This window comes from Myotis nattereri (genome assembly GCF_964212035.1).
Source record: "Myotis nattereri genome assembly, chromosome: 5".
NCBI classification, from domain to species: domain Eukaryota; kingdom Metazoa; phylum Chordata; class Mammalia; order Chiroptera; family Vespertilionidae; genus Myotis; species Myotis nattereri.
In genome coordinates this window covers 104,979,776-105,003,031 of record NC_138080.1, presented here as the reverse complement: position 1 = coordinate 105,003,031, position 23,256 = coordinate 104,979,776, and the positions used below count along the sequence as shown (strand labels likewise).

The 23,256-nt window shown below is 44.6% G+C and overlaps 1 protein-coding gene across 1 annotated transcript in view; it reads left to right on the top strand.

Annotated features, from left to right (window-relative positions):
- The first annotated feature begins 4,678 nt into the window (after nt 1-4,678).
- Nucleotides 4,679-23,256, top strand: part of FBXW11 (F-box and WD repeat domain containing 11) — a 104,690-nt gene continuing 86,112 nt past the window's right edge. The window contains exon 1 of the mRNA XM_081093514.1: nt 4,679-4,871. Within this exon, the coding sequence (XP_080949640.1) occupies nt 4,827-4,871 (45 nt within the window). The 5' untranslated portion in view covers nt 4,679-4,826. The remainder of the gene's footprint in view (nt 4,872-23,256) is intronic.

Genomic DNA, 23,256 nt, shown 5'->3' with positions numbered 1-23,256 from the left:
TAAGTTTAAAAGGGGCAGGGGAAAATACAAATATTAATTTCAGTATGTTTGCCAATAAGTGAACTGATGTTTGTACTTATGTGCTTTAAATATATTTTCCACACAATCATGGAACTAAAGATTTAACTAATCTAACAACCAATTATTGGCAATGCCAATCCTATCGAACCAGTCAATCAAATTAGACTGTCAGAAAGTCTGGCTTTTTCAATCCAAATAAATGTGAAAATATATATAGTTCATATCTCCCCCCCCCCCCCCGAATTCTACAGATAGATCGATAAGGCAGGAAGCCTTGTCATGTGGATAAAATACAGAGCTGCTGCCTTCAATACAATCTTACCAACACCCTTATGATTTCACAAGATTCTCCCTCGAAAGACCTGCCTTCTTTGACATTAGTGGAAATGAGTTGCCACCATTCAGTGCGCTCTCCTCCTAACTCATCATCACAGGTGAAAGTACATCGTTTGAACATGCCACAGGCTGGGGCTGGCATGCAGCAAAGTGCCTGCTGAGGTGCCACTGAACTCACTGGGAAGCCGCCTCCTGGGTATCCCTGCCACCGGCGGCGTGTGCCTGTGAGTTCCAGTTCTGCAAACTGCTGCTGTGTGCCACGGAGGCCAGAGGAAGAGGATGTGTACCCAGCCAGGAAGAGTCCTTTCATTCAGCGTGTCCCCTGTGGTGCTCTATTGACAGTTAATCACTGTGCCAGCTGGCGGAGCAGAAATAGTTACAGGGTTCCACTCCAGTCTCCCCCCGCCCCCCTCCCCCCCCCACACAAGAGATTCTTTTATTTTCATCAATGTTTATTTTGTTGTTAATTCTCACCCAAGGATATTTTTCCATTGATTTTTAGGGAGAGTGGAGGAAGAGAAGGAAACACAGAGAGAAACATCAATGTGAGAGAAACACATTGACTGCTTGTCTCCTGCACAAGCCCCGATCAGGGTCCAGGCCAGGGAGGACCCTGCAACCAAAGCATGTACCCTTGACCGGAATCGAACCCGGGAACCTTTGTTCCATAGGCCGACGCTCTATCCACTGAGCCAAACTGGCTAGGGCTCCCACTCCAGTCTTAAAAAAAAAAAGTTTCTATTAATTTTAGAGAGAGGAAGGGAGAGGCAGAGAGGCATCGATGTGAGAGATAAATTTGGATCGGTTGCCTCCCGTACACACCCTGACCGGGGATCAAACCTGCAACCTGGGTATGTGCCCTGACCAAGAACCTCAACACTAACACTCCAACCGCCGGCCAGAACAGAGGGTTTAATTTTTGAGAGAACCTGGAGATTCAGATTTTAAAATGTGAAAGTGTCAAATTTTAAAATAGAAAAGACAGTGTGATACACATGTCTTGAGGGATCATATTCAGCTCGTGACTCCTGTCCTAACCCTATGTGCTAGGCCGCGTGGAAAGTGCCGGGGTCTCAGAAGTCTGGTTGGCTGACACCCTGGTGGCTCCCAACGAACCTGGACTCTGTCCCTTCCCACACTGACTCTGGGCTGGGTCATATGACTTGCTTTGGCCAATGAGACAATGGCAAAGGTTTAATAAGCATTTGCTCACTGGGGCCATGTCCTCTAGAGCAGCAGCCACCACTGCTCTAGGGCCTCCCTTTCCAACTGGGTTGTCATCCGTCCGGCTTCTGCAGGATAATTAGCTTTCTAGAACCAAGGTTCTAGGCCAGGGGTGGGCAAACTTTTTGACTTGAGGGCCACAGTGGGTTCTTAAACTGGACCGGAGGGCCGGAACAAAAGCATGGATGGAGTGTTTGTGTGAACTAATATAAATTCAAAGTAAACATCATTACATAAAAGGGTACGGTCTTTTTTTTTTAGTTTTATTCATTTCAAACGGGCTGGATCCGGTCCGCGGGCCGTAGTTTGCCCACGGCTGGTCTAGGTTCTAGAGCAGCGGTCACCAACCTGCAACTTGGGTATGTGCCCTGACCAAGAACCTAAACACTGACACTCAAACTGCCGGCCAGAACAGAGGGTCCGCGGACCACTGGTGGTCCGTGAGGTCCGAAAGGTTGGTGACCGCTGCTCTAGAACCTAGCTAATTATCCTGCAGAAGCCGGACTGATGATAACCCAGTTGGAAAGGGAGGCCCTAGAGCAGTGGTTCTCAACCTTGGCTGCACACATAGAATCACCTGGGAATCTTTTTAAAATCCTGATTTCTGGGCCTCATCTTCCAGAAATTCTGTTTCTTTGTTATGGGGTGGGGCCACAACATTAGTAACAAAGAAACAGACTTTCCGGAGGATGAGGCCCAGAAATCAGGATTTTAAAAAGATTCCCAGGTGATTCTATGTGCAGCCAAGGTTGAGAACCACTGCTCTAGACCAGGGGTGGGCAAACTTTTTGACTCGAGGGCCACAATGGGTTCTTAAACTGGACCGGAGGGCAGGAACAAAAGCATGGATCGAGTGTTTGTGTGAACTAATATAAATTCAAAGTAATCATCATTACATAAAAGGGTACGGTCTTTTATTTCAATAGTTTTATTCATTTCAAATCCGGCCCGCGGGCCGTAGTTTGCCCACGGCTGCCCTAGAGGCTGTTTTGATGAGCTCCCAACTGATTTCAGTCCCACGAGCAATCGGAGCTTATACTATGTGGGCTCAGCTGACGCCAGTCAACCCACACAGTTGTGAAAAATACTCTAATATTTTAAGCTACTAAGTCTTGGTGTTTTATGATGATGCGATAGGTCACTGAAACACGGGTCATTTATTGCAACCGATTTGTTTTACTAACGAACGTCCCGAGGCCCAGACAGGGGAGGGGGTCCGATGAAATTCGGGTAGCACGTTCATGGCAATCACCGTCCAATCCTATTGCTTTTCTCTCAGTTCCCCTGGTGGAAAGCAGGAGACAGGGGTCACGGAACTTTAAACGCCGACCGCGAGGAGCTTACAAGGTGTCCTGCATGCACAAAAACAACCAATAACCTGGACCTTAGAAGAGGGGTTTCTAGCTCATTTAGTCCCCTCACTGTACAGGTGCAGAGAATGCAAAAAAAAAAAAAAAAACAAAACAAAAAAAACACGTGAGAAAGAGAAGGCAGCCTCTGACATTTGGATGCTGGCCTGATACCTTAGAGCAGTGGTTCTCAACCTTCTGGCCCTTTAAAGACAGTGCCTCATGTTGTGACCCAACCATAACATTATTTTCGTTGCTACTTCATCACTGTCATGTTGCTACTGTTAGGAATCGTCATGTAAATATCTGATATGCAGGATGGTCTTCGGCGACCCCTGTGAAAGGGTCGTTCGACCGCCAAAGGGGTCGCGACCCACAGGTTGAGAACCGCCGCCTTGGAGCCAGGCCGCTCTATGACTACATGACACAGCCTCGCGCTCCCGTTGAATAGAGTCATTTCACAGAACACGGACACCAGACCAGGCCGTTCTGTAACCCCGCCAGGTCAAGACCGGAACAAGACCGCTCCTCAATGATATCTGAACACACACACTGTCCGACCCCCACCCGCTCCCAAACGACCACACTCCTCCTCCCTCACTAATGGCCCTTCCAGGCCAGAGTGACGGACCCCCAACCAGAGGCCCACGCCTGCCGCCCGGCACCGTCTAATCCGGGGAGAGCCTCACTTCCTCAAACCCGCTCCCAAGCCACCCAAGGGCCCCCCTGCGCCGTCCCGGCGCCCCCCAGGGGGAGTGTTCGTCCTCCTCGCGGCGACCAGCAGGACACCAGCTGCCTCGGCCACCGCTGCGTCCCTGGTGGTTTCTGGTGGGAAGACGCCGATGACACAGTTCGCAGAGCCGGTGACGGAGTTCGCGGGGCGTCTCCAGGTCTCCGGCCGCGTTCTTTCTCAGCGCCCGTCACTTTCGGTTAATGCCCGCCCCCCGCCCCCCCAGAATTAAGCTCCACGAGAACAGAGGCCTTCTGTGTGATGTTCAGAGCTGACTCCGTGTCTGGACTGGTAACCCGCAGTGGCTGGAAGTTTCCTGAACGAATAAGTGCGTAAGAGGGGCTCAATGCACGCAGATTCCCTTGCATCTCTCGGCTCCTCCCAGTTCGTGGTGCATACAGACAGCGAGCGCCGCAGCTCATCCCCACCTAAACCTCCAAACACCTCACCGGATGCCCGGGAGGGATGCCCCTTGTCGACCCTCCTCCCTTGCCGAGCTTCTCTCGCCGGCCCGCCCTCTCCCCCACCTGAGCCCTAAGCCCATCCCCTTCGAAAGTACCTAGAACCCACCTGTCTCCAACACGTGTCCCTACCACCAGACGCCCGCTGACCAGCCTAGCCCCTACCTAGGCGTCGAATGGGCGCCGCGGACACTCACCGCGCATGTGCGGAAATGGGTCGCATACGCAGAATCTCTGACAAGTGAATAGTGGGCCTCGGACTTTCCGTTCCGGTCTGAGCGGCCTGTAGCTCCCAGGAAGTCAGGAGGAAGCAGCGGAAGGAGAACCCGCGCGCAGGGTTTTCTGGGACATGTAGTCATGGAACTCCCGAGGCTCTATCTGGAGGGAACCCTTAAGTCTGCACTTCTCGCATTCTCTACCCAGTGCTGCTTTCGGCTCAGAATTCAGCTCCGAGCTGCCAGGAGAGGTCGGCTTCCCGTTCCCACAACTCTCTGCGGAGCACGCGGCGCCTGTTGGGAGCTGTAGTTCTCGCTCTGCGTGCTGCGTCCACCGAGGGGGAGGGCGGAGCTGCCGGCGGCCCGGGCGGGCTGGCAGCTAGAGTGGGTGCGATTACCGCCTCCGCCTCTGCCGCCTCCGCCGTCGCCTCCTCCGCACGGGCGGTTCGCTGCTGCGCGGGGAGAGCGAGGCGGGGCCGCCGGGGCCGCCATGGAGCCCGACTCGGTGATTGAGGACAAGACCATCGAGCTCATGGTGAGTGCGGCCCGCTGGACCGTCTGTTCTTCCGTCCGCCCGGCCCCGGGCGGGCCTGCCCACATCAGCGTCCGGCCCCGGCCCTTCCCCGCCGTCTCGGCCCCGACCTCCTCCCCCCTCCCCTCGCCGCCTTCCCTGGCCTCGGGCCCGGCGCGGTCCCTTCGGATCCCTCGAGATCTCAGGCCGGAGGTGGCCCGGCCCCTCGGCTCTCCTCCCTCCCCCAGTCCTGTCTCGGGGCCCATCTCTCGAACGACCCTCGCTCGCTAATGCTGTGGCCTTAGCTCACACTCGCTCTAGCATCTCCTTCTCCCGCTCTGAGAAGTGGATTTATTTTTTCTCCATTTCTCCGGTCCTGGCCTGCACCGCTCTTGCAAGCCCCACTTAGGCCGAGTGAGGTGGTGATGGGAGGGGGGACGGAGGAGATCGGCCAGGGCCTCGGGCCTCCGCGCCCTGGCAGGGGTCTCCCACCTTCTCCCCAGCCTAGAGCCGTGTAGGTGCCGGGATTGGCCCTGCGGGGCGGGGGTGGGAAGCTCCGGGGTGTGAGGCTGTGGCGGATGAAGGGCCTCTTTCCCGGACCTCGGTGATGTCCGGCTTCTCGGACAAAGGGTTTCCTACTGGGCCGAGAGGGAGGTTTGCATAGCGAGGCCCCAGGTACTCCGGGCTCCGTCTCCCAGGAGTAACTTCACGTTGCCAGAGCCGCTTTAGGAAATGGGGGAGGCGGGGGGCGGGGGGGAGGGTTGTCCTCATGACTGCCGCCCGCCTGTTCTTTCTTCTCCAAAAAGAAAAGAAAAAATAAAAGAATCATCAGCCCCTGGGGGAGCGATCACTCTTCTGTTAAAAACCATTTCTAGCCAGACCAGACCTCGTCCCCGCGGACACCCCGATCCCTTTCCCCCTTAGGACTTGGAGCCAGAAGGGGTTTTATTTTATTTTATTTTTTATTTTAGAAACGGGACCATGAGAGATTGGCTACTTGGTGGATGATTGGGTGGGAGAAATAAAACATGGCAGCGACTACCTGCCAATTTGAACGTTAGGGAAATCAAACTGGGCTGGGGAGGAAGTCAGTGCCTCAGCCAATGGACAAGCCCGGGGTTCCTTCCTGTGGAAACCTTGACAGTTTCTCTGTGTCTCTCCCGACACGGTAACAGCTTCCACCCGGGGCGGGCTGAGGGGAAAGGTGGAAGAGGCTGCCTAACGCAGCCGCATGTTTCCCAGCCAGATGGTCTCCAGCGTGAAAAACGCTTATTGAGTCAGTGATTCCGCCGGGCAGGGTCGGTGACATCAGAGCTACTTCCCCCGTTGAACGCTATAAATAATAAATGGTGACACTGAAAGTCTGATGGAGGGCCGCATGGTTTCCGTGGACGATGGTGTCTGGGGAGTGGAGAAGCATGTTTTAAAAATGGAAGTACAGTAGCGTCAATAGGGAGGCCGCTTAATATTTGCTGTCCCTTGCCTAATTCACAGGACTAGACTTCTCCAGCATTCTTGAGTACTATGAAAAAAAAAAAAAAAAGCTGTAGTAGTTTCTCATTTGTGTGTGTGTGTGTGTGTGTGTGCGCGCGCGCGCGTGCGCGCACGTGTGGTTGCTTTTTAAGGGATACTGTCACTTGTGGATTTTTATTTGATTTTCATTTGTTAAGTAATTTTTTCCTCCTCCGTATAAGTTATGGAGCTATTGTAGTCAAGCCTTTGGCATTCTGCAACCCTGTAGGTTACTTTGGTGAAATGTCTTGGGTAGAATGATGAATGCGGTACATAGTCCTGCGGGTGTATTTACAGTACTGCATAGGTGAAAACGTGGGTCTTGGTACCCCTTTGACGTTGGCTGTTCTGTACTCCTTTCATTTCTAATGATTTGAAAAATAACTGAGTGTCTTTATTTTCAAAAGAATTATAAGAAACACAGTGTAATCTGCGTAATGTTTTCGGGTGTATGGTTAAGAAAGTCCTCAGCCTAAATTTACTGTCTTTTTAAGCTCAGAACTTAATGTTTTGATTTTACAAGATTGTGCTGGTCTCTGGTCAGAAAAGATATGTCAGCCTTTTAAAGACATTATAATCTGGGACTCTTAGACAATTTAATATAGAATTTAGTAGTTAATCTAGATCAATTTTGAAATGGCTTTTTATATACAGATTTTGATATTCCCTCAAAGGGATAGCCGTTAAGACTGTTAGGCAATGCTTTTCATAAACGTATATGTATTTATTTTAGTGTAGTAGACACAGCTACTTAACTGATCCAGTAAATCCAGGATCAGATATAGGAATGATAAAGCCTTAAAACCTAATTGCATGTGGCTTTCTGTGTTCACCACATTTTAATTACAGTTTTCAGAAGTAGGTTCAAAATATTTTTTACATTGGCTTCCAAAGAACATGATTGAAGGAGTGGAAGGGGTTAAACTTATGCTATTTTGAAAGCCTAAAGTATGAAATATTTTTAGATTTTTATGAGTCAGCTTCAGTGCTCAAATATTTGTGATTGTGCTGCCTGTACCAGTTTGGCACTTAATGGTTAACAGGATAACTTCCATTTGGTGTTTCAGAGCATGCTACATTAAAGTGAGGAGACGGACTTCTTGGCTGTCTCCAACTTCTTAATCTTCATCCCTCTACTTTCTTTCTTTGTGACTCTCCTTTTTTCCTTGCACTTTTATTTATTTTAAAAAATATATTATTGATTTCAGGGAGGAAGGGAGAGGGAGAGAGAGAGAGAAACATCAACGATAAGAGAGAATCATTGATGGATAAGAGAGAATCATTGATCGGCTGCCTCCTGCACACCCCCTACTGAGGATCGAGCCTGCAACCCGGGCATGTGCCCATGACTGGAATCGAACCCGGGACCCTTCAGTCTGTGGGTCAGTGCTCTATCCACTGGGCCAAACTGGCTAGGGCTCTTGCACTTTTTTAGTTTACTCTGGTGACAGAGTAATTAAAATCTACAAAATATAGCTCTGTTGTGATTTCCACCCCTGCCTGAGGCTGGGTCCACAAAGAATGCTTCTCCAACAGACCTACCTCATCAGGTTCAGTCTTTAATATCGACTATATACTCTTTTTTAAAAAAATGTGGGTTTTTTTGTTTTGTTTTAATAAAATTGATTCTAGAGAAAGAGACAAAAGGAGAGGGGGAGAGAGAAACATCAATGAGAGAAACATTGATTGGCTGCCTCCTGCACACCCCCTAGTGGAGATTGAGCCTGCAACCCAGGCATGTGTCTTGATGGTAATGGAACCGGAGACCTTTTGGTGCATGGGATGGCCCTCAACCAACTGAGCCACACCAGCCAGGGCTCAACTATATACTCTTGATTGTGACAATTATATTTACAATTGCTGATGGTGAATAATTTAGCCACCTAATAACTTTTATGACCTTATATTGGCCCAATGCTACACCTGTTTATGGGACTGTATTTCAAACTTCTGGATTTGGTAAAATCAGCTTTATTATTATTAACTAGAGGCCCAATGCACGAAATTTGTGCACTGGTAGGGTCCCTAGTGGCTGCTGACCAGGGCCTCCCTCCCTTTCCCCGGCGGGCTCTGCCCCCTGGTTGAACTCCCAGACGAACTCCTACTCGAGGGGACAATTTGCATATTATGCTTTTATCATATAGGACTAGAGGCCGGGTGCACCACATTCATGCACTGGGGCAGGAAGGGGGTCCCTCAGCCTGGTCTGCACCTTCTCACAGTCCAGGACCCCTTGGGGGATGTCCACCTGCTGGCCAGGGATCGGGCCTAAGCCAGCAGTCAGATATCCCTCTTGCAGTCCGGGGCCCTTGCAGTCCAGAACCCCTTGCTCCTTACTGCCCACCTGCAGCGGCACTCCCCCTGTGGGAGCACACTAACCACCAGGGGGAAGCTCCTGCGTTGAGCGTCTGCCCCCTGGTGGTCAATGCACGTCATAGCGACCGGTCATTCTGCCGTTCGGTCGATTTGCATATTAGGGTTTTATTATATAGGATGAGGTAGAAAAATAGTAACCATTTTAAAATATACCAAATTCACCGGGCTATGTCTAGTGCAGTGGAGTTCACTGGAAAAAATGAGAGTTGTGCATATGTATCACATGATACTTATTAACACCTGAGTTAGGATATGAAGCCCTCATTACTAGAAAGCACTCACAGAGCTGCTAACTGGCAGAGAAAGATGGATAATCCTCTGTTAGAAGATGGCAGAAGTTGTTGCTAAAAGATTAGGAAGCTAATTCTGCTTGCTCTGTGGGTGTGAACTCATCCCTTCCCCATACTTTACATCAATAACGGGCAGTTTGTACTCTATTGTTAGCTGTTGAATGGTTCCCCTCTTTGCTAAGGGACCTTACGTGAGCCATTCCTTGTTCTCTCTTGAATATAGTAATATAAGTAAAATGCATCGGTGTGATATCGATGCTTTTTTAGAGCTGTTGAAGAAGGGCCACAAGGCCATGGAGATGAAAGAAACAAGTGAAGATATTGGAGCATTTCCTTTTTTTTTCTTTTTGGATTTTCTCCCTTCCTGTCATTGGCTTTCTAAGTAGAATAAGTGGGTTGTTTAGTAACTCCTTTAAGAAATTGGATCCTGAGTCTAGCGGTGTGCTATTTTCCATATGCAGATTAAATAGACAAAGTAATGTTTAAGTGGGGTTCAAATGAAATAGACAATATGCATATTCATAGGCCTCATTGACTTGCCTCAAGAGGCTGTGGCTCACATATATTCTTTTTTGCCCCCGATTTTGAAGTAGGTAACATGTCCTTTCAGATTTGACAAAAAAACAAACAAACCATGACCCAGCACACGAGTCTTGGCACCCTTGACCCTTGATGCTATACCCTGAAAATTGAGAGAGTTGGCACAGGAGCCCATTACATAGGTTCACAGAATAGCACATATGTCCCTCTGAGTCGTGCTGTTTGATTCTATGAATTCTAGAAACAAACTTTCTGTGCTGGGAGGTGTCTGGGATCCTGAGTTCCAGCTGGTGATATTTACACTTTTAAGGGAAAGCAAGCATTTCAAGTTCTATTAATTCCAGTTCCAGCCTCCCTTCTGGCTTTTCTTCCCACACCCCTCAGCCCGTTTTCCAGCCAAAGCATGAAGGACCCGAGTTCTGATTGTGCTCACACGGTTTCCTTTGTGAGCACCAATGTGAACTGACCGAAGCCCCTGTGTTGAAGGCTAATGTCATGGGAAGGACCTAAAGCTGGCTCTCTGGCTACATTGGCTTAGGTCAGATTTCAGCAATCCTCTCATAAAGTCCTGTCCCTTCAAAACAATTTAGATGTCACCTCTGATGTCACTGTATGTTGTGGTGGCAGATACCACTTTGGTTTCTTCCCTGTAGCACTGCCTACATCAGCGGTCGCCAGCCTTTCGGACCTCACAGACCACCAGTTGGTGACCGCTGGCCTACATGATAGTCATTATTCAATGAAATGAATCAATTCTGGCTTTTTGCATTTATTTTGTGGCACTTCACACATTCCGGGCTTGTATTCTAGTTTCCTGTTTGTGTTCTCTATTAAATGATAAACAGACTCCTCACAGTGCCTTCTTGTAGTAGGTGTTTGGTAAATGTTCCATTGAATTTTTTGGTTGATTGTTTACATGCATTATTGCTGTCTGCCTATATCTTAACCATCCTCTTTTCTGAAAATTCTCACCTATATCACTAATTCTCATAATAATCTGTTCCTAACGCTTAAAATATTAACCATACCTTCCTGTTTATTATAAAAGCCTGTGATCGTGTTCAGTGGCTCTGTCTTATTGTCCTTTGAATACTTCGTAATGCTTAGAACTTAGGTGTGTAGATGTTTTTTAATTTAAATTGTTAGGTGTGTTTTTTAAAAATATATTTCTATTGATTTCAGAGAGGAAGGGAGAGGGAGAGAGAGAGAAACATCAATGATGAGAGAGAATCATTGATTGGCTGCCTCCTGCATGCCCCTCACTGGGGATCGAGCCTGCAACCTGGGCATGTGTCCTGACCTGGAATCAAACTGTGACCTCCTAGGTCGACACTCAACCACTGAGCTAAGGCAAGGTTAGGTTTTTGTTTGTTTTCTTCCTGTTGCGAAACCTTTTTAAGATTTCCTTTTGATAACCTTAAGCCAAGGGTGGAGATGAATAGAGGAGAAAAGACGTAAGGGGAAGAGGAGGGTGGTGTGTCACAGACATCCATAGACATTGTCACCATATTTACAGAACTTGACACAGATACACATTGGTATCTGCACATCCCGAGTGTGGTTGATAGAGTGTTGAGGAAACCCAGATTCCGCTCGTATCTGTTGACATGAACTCGCCAGTCGATAAGTTCTGAGCGTTCAGTGACCTCAGGGAAGCATGTCGTAGCAGAAAGGGTGTGGGCTTGAGAGTGACACCTGGTTTGTAGCCTGGCTCTCTCTTGCCAGCTGTGTGACCTGAAGAAAGCTAACCTTTCTGTGGTGTGGATTTATTATCTGGAAGAAGAAGAAAATGTAGGTATTGTTCGACTTACTGGGAGGATTGTATGAGAGGCTTGTCTCAGCACCTGTCTGCCACACTAACATTCCCCCACAAGTAAGTACAGGGACTGTATTTTGTAAAGGACAGTCAAGATAGTTGGTGTGAAGAGGTTTGCACCCCTCCCCCCGAGTTGTGCATCTATTTATTTGTGAAGCTTTACAGAGGCCTAAAATTCAGTTGTTTTTAGCCATTTTGGGGGAAAATGATGAAATCATACAGAATCGGTATTATCTTGTCTGGGAAGTACTGTTAAAATAACTAAGAACTACCAATTAGACACAATTAGACCTGCACTCTAACTTCAGAGGAGTCCTGTTGGGGTTTTCAGGTAGAGAGACTGGTGATTAGTCACATTGACATCGAACATTGTGATTTACGTTCGAATGGTTTAGGATTTTGATTCTTGTTTTAGCAAAGCTGATGATTTGACCTTTAACAGACTAAGCAGTGAGTTTCATACAAGATTTCCTCCTGAGTTGCATTTGAGTTGTTCATTGAATTAGTTGACAAAGGGGGAAAACCTGTTGGTCAAGAATGTGCTTGTTCCCCTCAGTTAAGTTTCTGCTAATCACAATTGCCTAACAGGAAGTTTGTCTTTGTAGGCAAATGAGAGACAAACCAGGGACCTGACAGCCCAGTAGGGTATCTCTAACCTGGATCTTACTCTTATTTTAACAAAATTCAAAGATTGCAGAGTTCTGTGATGTCAGCAGGAAGCATTTCAGGACATTCCCTCTCAGGGTTAGTTAACAATGAATACTTTCGAGCTGTAAAGTAGAAACTGGGACATTAACATGTAAAAGTCTGTGAGTAGAGAGATGTGCAAATACTATAAGTGTAATGAATATAGGAATCATTCTCTTAATAGCAAGCTTCTGGTTCACAGAAGGAAAAGGAGAATTAAATGAGAGTTCTACTGAGAAAAAAAGGAACTTGAGTAATTTTTACATTTTTAAGAGTTAAATTGAGAATACTTACCCACTTGTGAGAACTAATAATAAAATACATTTGGTTCTGTGAAAGGGTCACTTGGGGACTCAAAGAGGAAGGGGCAGAGGACAGGGGGACCTCAGTCTTTACACTCCTGGTCTGGCAGCTGTTGATCTTTATGTCTCTAGCCTAAGCCCTTCCACCAATTAGGCATTCAGCCAATGTTCATTTGAAGGGAAGAGGGGAAAAGGCCTGACAATTCTAGAGGTCCAGAAGTGAGTTCCTTAGCCAAATTGTTCTGGTTGTGTTTTGCTACAGTTCAGCATATTTGTTGTAGCACTAAGTTATACTTTGAAAAGCAGACTCCTATTATGCTGCCTTAGTAGTTGCTACTAACCACAGCTCACTATAGCTGCTTTTATCAAATCGGGGTTGCTATTATATTCTTTGGCTCCAGAGTAATCTCACTAATGGGAACAACCTGAGCACTCATTCTTGAGATTTTACTTACTAGTATGTGATACCTTTTAAGTTTCGGGTATTAAGATATTTCATCTGATTATTCTGGGGAGGTTAATCATCGACTGGTATTTCAGTCACTTCAGTTGCTTTGCCTACAACCTGAAAAATCCAAACATCTTTAGTCACTGCCTATGATTTATGAACAAACCTAGGAATTTAAACATTCTTCAGTTTCAACTAGATTTGAGATTCTCGGTCAGAGACACAGTCTTTGCTTATAAACAAAGATAGTTGGGCAACATTACACTGTGCTCTGCCTTAACGTTAATACGGTAGGCCTTAGAATTACATGGCTCTTTGTTAATGAAGCGCTTTCTTAAGTGGCAAGACCTCGGGCATTAGCTGTTCAGGATGGCTCATCTGGTTCAGTTGTAATTTCGTTCAGCTAGGCTGAAATACTTCCTCCTCTATACTGTTTTATTCTCCATTGGTGTTAATTAACTTAGGGACCTTTGAGAGGAAAGCTTCGTTTCATCTGCTCCGGAATCTTGGCCTTTCTAATCCTTGGACTTGGGTGCAGCTGTGCTCTGCGAAAAGGGCTTCGGCCATACTAACTAGTAGATGTGGGAGATTGGCAAGTTATTTCTTCTCACCTTTTTTGGGAATTAAATGAGTAATGAGTGTAAAGGGCTTGGCCCATTAGTAGTCCTTCAATAAAGCTAGGTATTTTAATTACTGCAGGGATATTTTGGCAATGGTGTGGCAATTGAAGTAGAAAATTTATGTGCAATATGTTCACATTCTTTGATTTTTAAGTGTTTATCTATGTCCTTCTGTTGAATGCCTTTCTCTTTCTCCCTTACAGTTTGTTTAGAATTTCCAGTCTAATGGAAAAGTTGGTGTGGTAGTAAAAGAATGCTCATAAAATGTGGACTGGACTTATGTTTTTAAAGGTGTCAGCTAGTAAATTATTTATTAGTGTTCTTTACTATTTCCCTTAGTTTACTCAGTGACTGCCTATTGTAGGGATTGACCTTTATTGAATCAAAGTACACTCTTAAAATTATGCCATGTGTTTTAAAAAGCCCATATTTTATTTGAGGGTTGAAGATTTGGGTAATGTGTAGATTTGATGTCTTATGTAGCAAACGAAAAGATTTCTTGTTAGTTGCTTAAGTAAGTATCTTTAATGGGAGGTATTTGAGCCCTTCCTGATCGTTACTTTTGGCTGACAAACTTTGTAATGGTGGAGGAGCTGTCTTAGAAAATGGAGAAAGAAGTTCATTGTAGCTGAATGTCTGGCACAGTTTCTGTGGATGATAGTGTAACCAGTTAGCTGCTCTCATTTGGAAATTGCGTGCTATTTATCAGAGTAAATATTGATATTAGGGATGTAAGCCTTTGCCATGTAGAATTTCTTACCCTTCTCTCAGCTCAGAGGCGAGGAATGCTGCTGCAGACCCTTTATGCCAAATAGCTTACTCCGGTTGTAACTCTGTGCCTCAGATCCACCGCTCCATTGCCCTTCCTTCCATTTCTTGGTGGCTGTCCTTTGCCACTGGTGCCATGGTGGGTGTATGGATTGCTTTCTGTCTTTCAACAGTTACCGAAGTGCATGTTTGGGATTTTGTTGAAGAAAGCTGGATACAGTAAGCGGAAAGGATCTTGGAAGCTGCTTGACTGCTGTCTTTTCTCAGACTAGTCTGAAAGGGAACCCCCCCATTCATTCTGGATTGGTGGATCTGAAGTACAAAATATTGTCCAGGTAAGCAATTACCCTGTATTGTTTTGTTTTGTGGAACTCAACTTTCTGAAAGAAACTTAAAAACATTTTTTTTTTTTTTTTTTTACTTTTTGCATTCATAGGGGAAGGAGGAAATGTAGCTACGTGTGCTTAGTACTCAGCCTGTGTTTGGATGTGGATCAGTGAAGGTGCATGTGGCAGAAGCCCTAGTAAAAACTTTGTTGCAACATAAGAAGTGCAGTTATTTTTATTATAGGCTTGAATGGTTTATGGTAATGGTCCTACAGGGAATTTTGCTTAAGGAATAGCTTGTAAAATATGGACAATACATGATAATTTTGGGGCATTATCTCATAATTTATAGTTAAAACCTGGTCAAAATAGTTTCTGTAGTTACCACGGAAAGTAGTCTTTTATTCTCAGGACTGTTGGAGGGTCTTCTCAGGAAGATGGATTCACTGGTTGCTGCTACGTGCCAGGAACTGTTGTGGGCATGTGCTGTTCCGTACTCAGCTGGCACCTGCTGTACCTGTATGTTACAGATGTGACATGGAGCCCAGACGCATTAAGTGCAAGTAAATGGCAGACCCAGGGTCCCACAGCAAGTAAATGGCAGAGCCAAGCTTTCGGCTTGGGGCTGCGTAGGTGCCTCTCCGCCTGACTACATTTGCTGAAGCTTGTACTTCAGCTTTGGGTTTTCAGATTGCCTGTCGGCAAGAGCCAGGCTTTACACTCGGTTTCCACTAGGAAGAACACAGGGTCGGTCATTGTGTGGGAAGGTATTTTCATTATATCTGGTGCTCTCCCCGCTTAATGAGAAAATTAGAAAATCTTCAGTCAGTTCATCAAGCAAACACAAAGGTAACGTAGGGAGTATAAGGGAGGCAATGAATTTAAACGTCACAACAGTTCTATACAGGGAAGTGTCATTTGGTCCAGTGAACTCAAACTTGTTTTTATTTCAGTTCCTCTTTAGTTGTTATTGGTTATTTAAATAGCTCGGTAGCTTATTATGCAGACTTCTTTTGGACCTCTGGTTTGTTAGCCTTACAAGTAAGACATTGTCAGGCAACTCTCTTGACAACATGAGTTTTTTGGGTCCTTAATGTTCTCTCCAGGTTACTTTCATCTTTACAAAGTTCTTTTTATTGTAAGCTGACACTCTGACTTTGTGATCCTTCTTCTAGTTTAATTCTTTATGTTTGCTAGCATGTCTCCTAGGTGGGCATTTTTATCACTTGTCATCCAAAGAGCTATCAGGGTGGTGGTGGTGGTAGAGATAATAGCAGTTAATACTTACTGGGCACTGACTGTCCTGAGCACAATTCTAGACACTTTCTATGTCTAAACTCATTTTATTTTCATAGTAACCCAGTGAGGTGGGTACCATTATTTGTATTTACTGATGAGGAAACTGAAGCATAGAGAAGTTACACATGTTCAAGGTCACACATTTAGTAAGAGACAAAGATGAGATATGTTTCCAGGCAGTCTGGCTTCAGAGAATATGCTTCTACCAGCTGTGGGCAAACTACGGCCCACGGGCCGGATCCGGCTCGTTTGAAATGAATAAAACTAAAAAAAAAAAAGACCGTATCCTTTTATGTAATGATGTTTACTTTGAATTTATATTAGTTCACACAAACACTCCATCCATGCTTTTGTTCCGGCCCTCCGGTCCAGTTTAAGAACCCATTGTGGCCCTCGAGTCAAAAAGTTTGCCCACCCCTGTAACCTCTGCTATTCTGCCTCTAGTTTAGACTATCATCCAGCGATAAAAAGGGGCACAAATCCTGAGGTCTAAACTGTACATTCTGATGTGAAGAAATCATTGCAAAGGGAAAGGAAACAATTGCTGTTGGTATCTCTTACCTTCTCTAGCACTCCGATTCTGTTAGCCATCGGGACCAGCTACCAGGCTGTTTCCCAAGAGGGCTCACAGTCGGGCTGCTTCAGGTTACCTTCCAGAGCAGTGCTGTCCAAGAGAACTTGTGGTGACAGTGGCAATGTTCAGTGTCTGTGCTGTTCAGTATGGTAGCGACTAGCCACAGTGGGCTATTTGGAAATGTGTTTCTATATCTGAGGAACTGAGTTTTTAATTTTAATTTACATTTAAAAAGCCACATGTGCAGTTTTAGAACTTGCCTTCATCTTCGGTCTGGTCCTTGGTTTAACATCCTTAGAAATCTGATCTGGTCGGCATGCTCAAAGCGGCTGTTATCCAGGGGTGGGCTTACCTTAACCAGCTGTGTGAGACTGATGTGGAAAGCCAGAATTCCAGCTTATTATTTTATAATGATATGTGCTTGTTGGCAATTTAATATAAACTTTTCTGATAAGTAGATTTGCTTACTTGGTTCTAGTTAATATTCTGGTTTAATTTTTTCAACTAAGAAACAAGAGGTACCTGAGACTCAAGCCAAATGACTGGAATGTTCTCTCTTCATGTAGGTAGACTTTACCTCCCGCGTCAGAGCATAGCCAGGCAGCCTAGTTAGCGTGGACTCGCCAGGGGAGTGAGACACTTGCTGGGCGGGACTGAAACAGCCTCATTCAGCTTGCTTTAGGGATGGGTGGTTTTCCCTGTGGCAGAACGTCTTCTTTCAGCCTCCCTGCTCGCTTTTACTTTCCAGAATCTTTTCCGATTAGGTATTGGTTTTTAGACCTGTTAATAAATTCAGCTTGAATGCACTCTTGACTTCTCGGTCTGGGAAGCCTTTTGTTCTCCGTCAGGTGCCTTTCTCACTGCTGTGGCCCGTTTTGTGTTTATTTGGGACTTAAGAAGGCATCTGAGTTTTCCTTGCTTCCCTGTAGCCTCTTTCTATCGAAACGCACATTAGCTTATTTAATTTGGTCCTAAAGTATGGGGTAGAATAGGAATATACTCATAAAAGGTACACCTGGTGACACATGCTCTTTGTATTACATCATGTTATTAAATGTGCTTGTTTTCTGTTTACTACATCATTACTTTGGGACTTGTTCTTGCTCCTTCTGTTCTCAAAGTAGAAAGAGGAACAGAACTGAATTTGTATTTGGCCGCTAGCTTTTCAGGTGTGTGCAAGATGGGTGGAGGAGACCAAGGCAGTGAGACCAGTTAGTTCAAATGAGAAGGTGAACCAAAGCATTGACAGTGGGCGTGATGGGGGAGGGTGGACTTAACCGAGATGTCAGTGGTAGGATTACAGAACTTGGAGATTGCTTATAAGAGTAGAACACAAATGCAATAGAGGATAAATTGTAGATTTTGGCGTGGGCAACAAGATGTATGTTTTTTTCTTTTCCAAGATAGGGAATACTAGAAGAGCAGGAAAGAATGAATTCAGTTTATGATGAATTTGAGTTGCCTAATGGTGAATCCTCTAGGAGAAGTATCTAGTACAGCCGTGGGCAAACTACGGGCCGGCCCGTTTGAAATTAATAAAACTAAAAAAAAAAAAGACCGTACCCTTTTATGTAATGATGTTTACTTTGAATTTATATTAGTTCACACAAACACTCCATCCATGCTTTTGTTCCGGCCCTCCGGTCCAGTTTAAGAACCCATTTAAGAACCCATTGTGGCCCTCGAGTCAAAAAGTTTGCCCACCCCTGAATTCTAGTAGGAATATTGATCTGGAATTCACCAGAGAGAGCAGGAGTAGAAAGATGGGAGTTTTTATTTAGCCTCAGTGGGAGCTGAGTTTGCCTAGAGTTGTAAGGTTCCTCAGAGCACAGCTTGAGGAATGTGTGTGTCCTGGCATGGGAACGCCGCTTTAAAGGAATGGGCTGCAACTCAGGTAACAAGATCATATTTGATGTTGGTCAAGGGGTTGGTTATCACTCTCTTCTTTCCATCTTGACCCGGGAATTCTGGTCACCCTGTTTCCAGTCAGCAAGTGAGTCAGTCCATTTGGCTTGGGTTGTGGTTTTCTTTTCCACTGTAATGGTTTGTTTAATTGATAGAGGTACTGTTTTTGAAATGGTTGTTTTTTTTAAAACTCCATGTTATAGCTATACATCTTCTGTGCATTTATGCAAATTCAATTCTCTGTATCTGGTGATAAAAACAAGGGAAAAATAACCTAAACAGTGAAGGTTCTGGATTAAGAGTGAGGTGGGAATGGAAATCTGCTCTTCCCTCAGCCTGTCTCAGTTCCCCAGTGCTTCTCACCGAGCTGTGATGAGTGTGAGTATGGTATTTTAAAGACACACATTTTTAAACATCACATGAGGCCTGAGCACTAGCCAGATATTTTATCCACCAGTCAGTGGAAGAAACAGTGAACTGTTCATGTGCCGGAGTGAAAATGAGCTGTGTTGGAATTTTTGAGATGGTGTGCGGCTCTAGTGTGGCATATATTTAAGGCCAATTTTTACTATGTGCTATTTTCACCGTATGCACTGACTTCATCCCCTAATTCCCAGGTGAGCTGTAATTCCACTGTAATTAGGTTTGGTAATGAAAGCATGGACATATGAAGAGTTCATTACAGCTACAGTCAATCACTACTTGAGAAATATTTGGAATACGTTCTGTCTATGGTACAGAATTCATGAGGTACAGGAAGAAGTACACAGGAAAACAGTCTCCCATTCCTTGTATCTCCAGCTACTCAACCACATTATTCTGTACCTTGATTTTTTTTAAATGTAAATTATGATATGGCCATCTTTCATACCAGTTCCCAAAGAGCGCTCATATTTCTTGAGTAGATCATTTAAAAGCTGCATGCTGACTCATAGTCTGTGCTGTAATTTGTGAAACCAATCTAGACTGATACACATATGTATAGGCTATTTCCAGTGTTTTGCTATTACCTGTAATGCTGTAAAGAATAATGTACTGTATATGTCATTTCACATGGAGGGGTATTCAGGACAGATTCCTACCAGTAAGCATCCCTGGATAGGTAGGTGCTCTTCAAAACCTGATAGGCATTACCGCATTGCCCTCCTGTCACCGAGCAACAGTTTCCGCTATCACAGGCTTTGCTTGCCAGTGCTCAGATCCTGACACTCTCAGGATGTTATATGAATGTTAAGCTAAATGCTTTTTAAATGGTTTTCTCTTTTATACCTCATAACTTTTATTATTAAAAATTTCATGTATGTTGAATTGGAGGAAAAAAACCCCAGTACAACAAACCCTATATACTCTCCATGGAGATTCAATAATTGTTAACATTTTGCCATATTTGGATCGTTTATCTGCCCTTCCCTCCCTCCCTCCCTCCCTCCCTCCTTTCTATTTATTTATTTATTTATTTATTTATCTTTATTGATTCAAGTATTACATATGTGTCCTTATTCCCCCATTGCCCCCCCACCCCCACTCATGCCCTTGCCCCCCTGGTGTCTGTGTCCATTGGTTATGCTTATATGCATGCATATAAGTCCTTTGGTTGATCTCTCCCCCTCTTACCCCCACCCTCCCCTACCTTCCCTCTGAGGTTTGACCACCTGATTGATGCTTTGCTGTCTCTGGATCTGTTTTTGTTCATCAGTTTATGTTGTTGATTATATTCCACAAATGAGTGAGATCATGTGATATTTATCTTTCTCTGACTGGCTTATTTTGCTTAGCATAATGCTCTCCATCCAGTTCCATCCATGCTGTTGCAAAAGGCAAGAGTTCCTTCTTTTTTACCGCAGCATAGTATTCCATTTTGTAGATATACCACAGTTTTCTAATCCACTCATCTGCTGCTGGGCACTTAGGCTGTTTCCAAATCTTAGTTATGGTGAATTGTGCTGCTATGGACATAGGGGTGCATATATCCTTTCTGATTGGTGTTTCTGGTTTCTTGGGATATATTCCTAGAAGTGGGATTACTGGGTCAAGGGGAGTTCCATTTTTAGTTTTTTTTTTTTTTTTAAATATATTTTATTGATTTTTTTTACAGAAAGGAAGGGAGAGAGATAGAGAGTTAGAAACATTGATGAGAGAGAAACATCGATCAGCTGCCTCCTGCACATCTCCCACTGGGGATGTGCCCGCAACCCAGGTACATGCCCTTGACCGGAATCGAACCTGGGACCCCTCAGTCCACAGGCCGACGCTCTATCCACTGAGCCAAGCCGGTTTCGGCCATTTTTAGTTTTTTGAGGAAACTCCATACTGTTCTCCACAGTGGATGCACCAGTCTGCATTCCCACCAGCAGTGCACGAGGGTTCCTTTTTCTCCGCATCCTCGCCAGCACTTGTCGTTTGTTGATTTGTTGATGATAGCCATTCTGACAGGTGTGAGATAGTACCGCATTGTTTTGATTTGCATCTCACGGATGATTAGTGACTTAGAGTATGTTTTCATATGTCTCTTGGCCTTCCTTATGTCCTCTTTCAAAAAGTATCTATTTAGGTTCGTTGCCCATTTTTTGATTGGGTTGTTTATCTTCCTTTTTTAAGTTGCATGAGTTCCCTGCAAATGTTGGAGATTAAACCCTTATTGGTGATAACATTTGCAAATATGTTCTCCCATGCAGTGGGCTTTCCTGTTGTTTTATTGATGGTTTCCTTTGCTGTACAAAAGCTTTTTATTTTGATGTAGTCCCATTTGTTTATTTTCTCTTTAGTTTCCATTGCCTAGGAGCTGTGTTGGTGAAGATACATACTGCTTCGGCATATATCTGAGATTTTGCTGCCTGTGGATTTCTCTAATATTTTTATGGTTCCCGTCTCATGTTTAAGTCCTTGAGTTTATTTTTGTGTATGGTGTAAGTTGGTGGTCTAGTTTCATTTTTTTTTTTGCATGTATATGTCCAATTTTCCCAACACCATTTATTGAAGAGACTGTCTTGACTCCATTGTATGTTCTTGCCTCCTTTGCCAAATATTAATTGAGCATAGTGGTTTGGGTCGATTTCTGGGTTCTCTATTCTATTCCATTGATCTATATGTCTGTTTTTGTGCCAGTGGCAGGCAGTTTTGAGAACAGTGGCTTTGTAATATAGCTTGATATCTGGTATTGAGATCCCTCCTACTTTGTTCTTCTTTCTCAGGATTACTGCAGCTATTGGGGGTCTTTTTTTATTCCAGATGAATTTTTGGAGAGTTTGTTCTAGGTCTGTGAAATATGCCGTTGGTATTTCCTTCCCTTCTTTCTTTCCCATCCTTCCTACCCCTTCTGTCTTTCTCTCTCCAAATATATTACCCCCCCCCCCCCTTTTTTTTTGTTGTTAAAAATTTGAAAGTAGTCCTAGCTGGTTTGGCTCAGTGGATAGAGTATCAGCCTGCAGACTGAAGGGTCCTGGGTATGATTTCCGTCAAGGACACATGCCCAGGTTGTGGGCTCGAACCCCAGTGTGGGGTATGCAGGCGGCAGCTGATCAATGATTCTCTCATCCATCTCCTTTCCTCTTTGAGGTCAATTAAAAAAAAAATTTTTTTAAGTAAGTTGAAAACATATCTCCTAAGAATAAGGACAGTATCTGTCTGTTTCTCTCAAACCACACACAAACACACACACACACACACACACAGCCATAAATATATCTCTTTGTATACTACATATAGTCATATTTTATACACATATAAAACCACAATACTATTTTTACATCTAAGGAAATGAAAGTAATTCCATAATACAATATCAGATATTCAGTTAAATTTAAATTTTCCTAATTGTCCCAAGAATGTCTTTTCTGGTATCTCCCTCCCCTTTAATAATAATAAAAAAAAACAACCACTAGGAACCAAACAAAACATACCCTTTGTGTTTGGTTGTTTCTTTAATAGAACAGTCCCTCTGCCCTTTTCCTCCTCCTCCTGGCATTGATTTTCTTTCTTTCTTTTTTTTAAAAAATATTTTATTGATTTTTTTACAGAGAGGAAGGGAGAGGGATAGAGAGTTAGAAACATAGATGAGAGAGAAACATCGATCAGTTGCTTCCTGCACACTCCCCACTGGGGATGTGCCCGCCACCAAGGTACATGCCCTTGACCAGAATCGAACCTGGGACCCTTCAGTCCGCAGGCTGACGCTCTATCCACTGAGCCAAACCGGTTAGGGCTGATTTTCTTTTTTTGAAGAGTACAGCTCAGTTAGTTGTCCTGTAGGATGTGCAACATTCTTACTTGAGTATTTCCTCATGGTATCATTGAACTTGTTTCTCCAACCCCTGTACTTCCTGTAAACTAGAAATTAGGCGAGAGGCATGATTGCAACTAGGTTCAACATTCTGACGAGAACGCTTCATCAGAGATGAAGTGTACCTCGCTTCAAGTCACACTGGGAGACCCTTAATGACCGGTTGTTTCATTCTCCGTTATAAAGTACAGTTTTATTCTGTGCTATTAGGAAGGAATCTGTGGGATGGCTTGGCAGCTTGTGAATATCCTGCTCCATTGCAGCCTTTCACCCAGTGGTTTCAGCATCCGACCCTGGAATCAATTATTACAATAGGAGTTACAACAGTGTGGTTTTTCTGTCCTCCCGTCCACATTTCTTAGCTAGCGTGCATAGCCGACCACCCTTTCTCTCCCTCCTTTTGTGTACCACCATACTCTCATGACCTTTTATTTATTGAGTGTGTTACAGTCCCTTATAGTCTTTATTGATGCTCAGATTGTCCAGATTTGGCTAATGAGAACCCCTTCAGGGCAGCTCTTGCTTCCTTTTGACATGATCCCATCAGTATTTGTGTGTCTCTTGGCCTGCATATCAGGAATCAACTATTTCTCCAAGAAGCTTTGGTTTGTTCCTTTTTGTGGGGAATAGTGTTTTAGAAACCAAAATGATTGCTGTTGGGTTATCT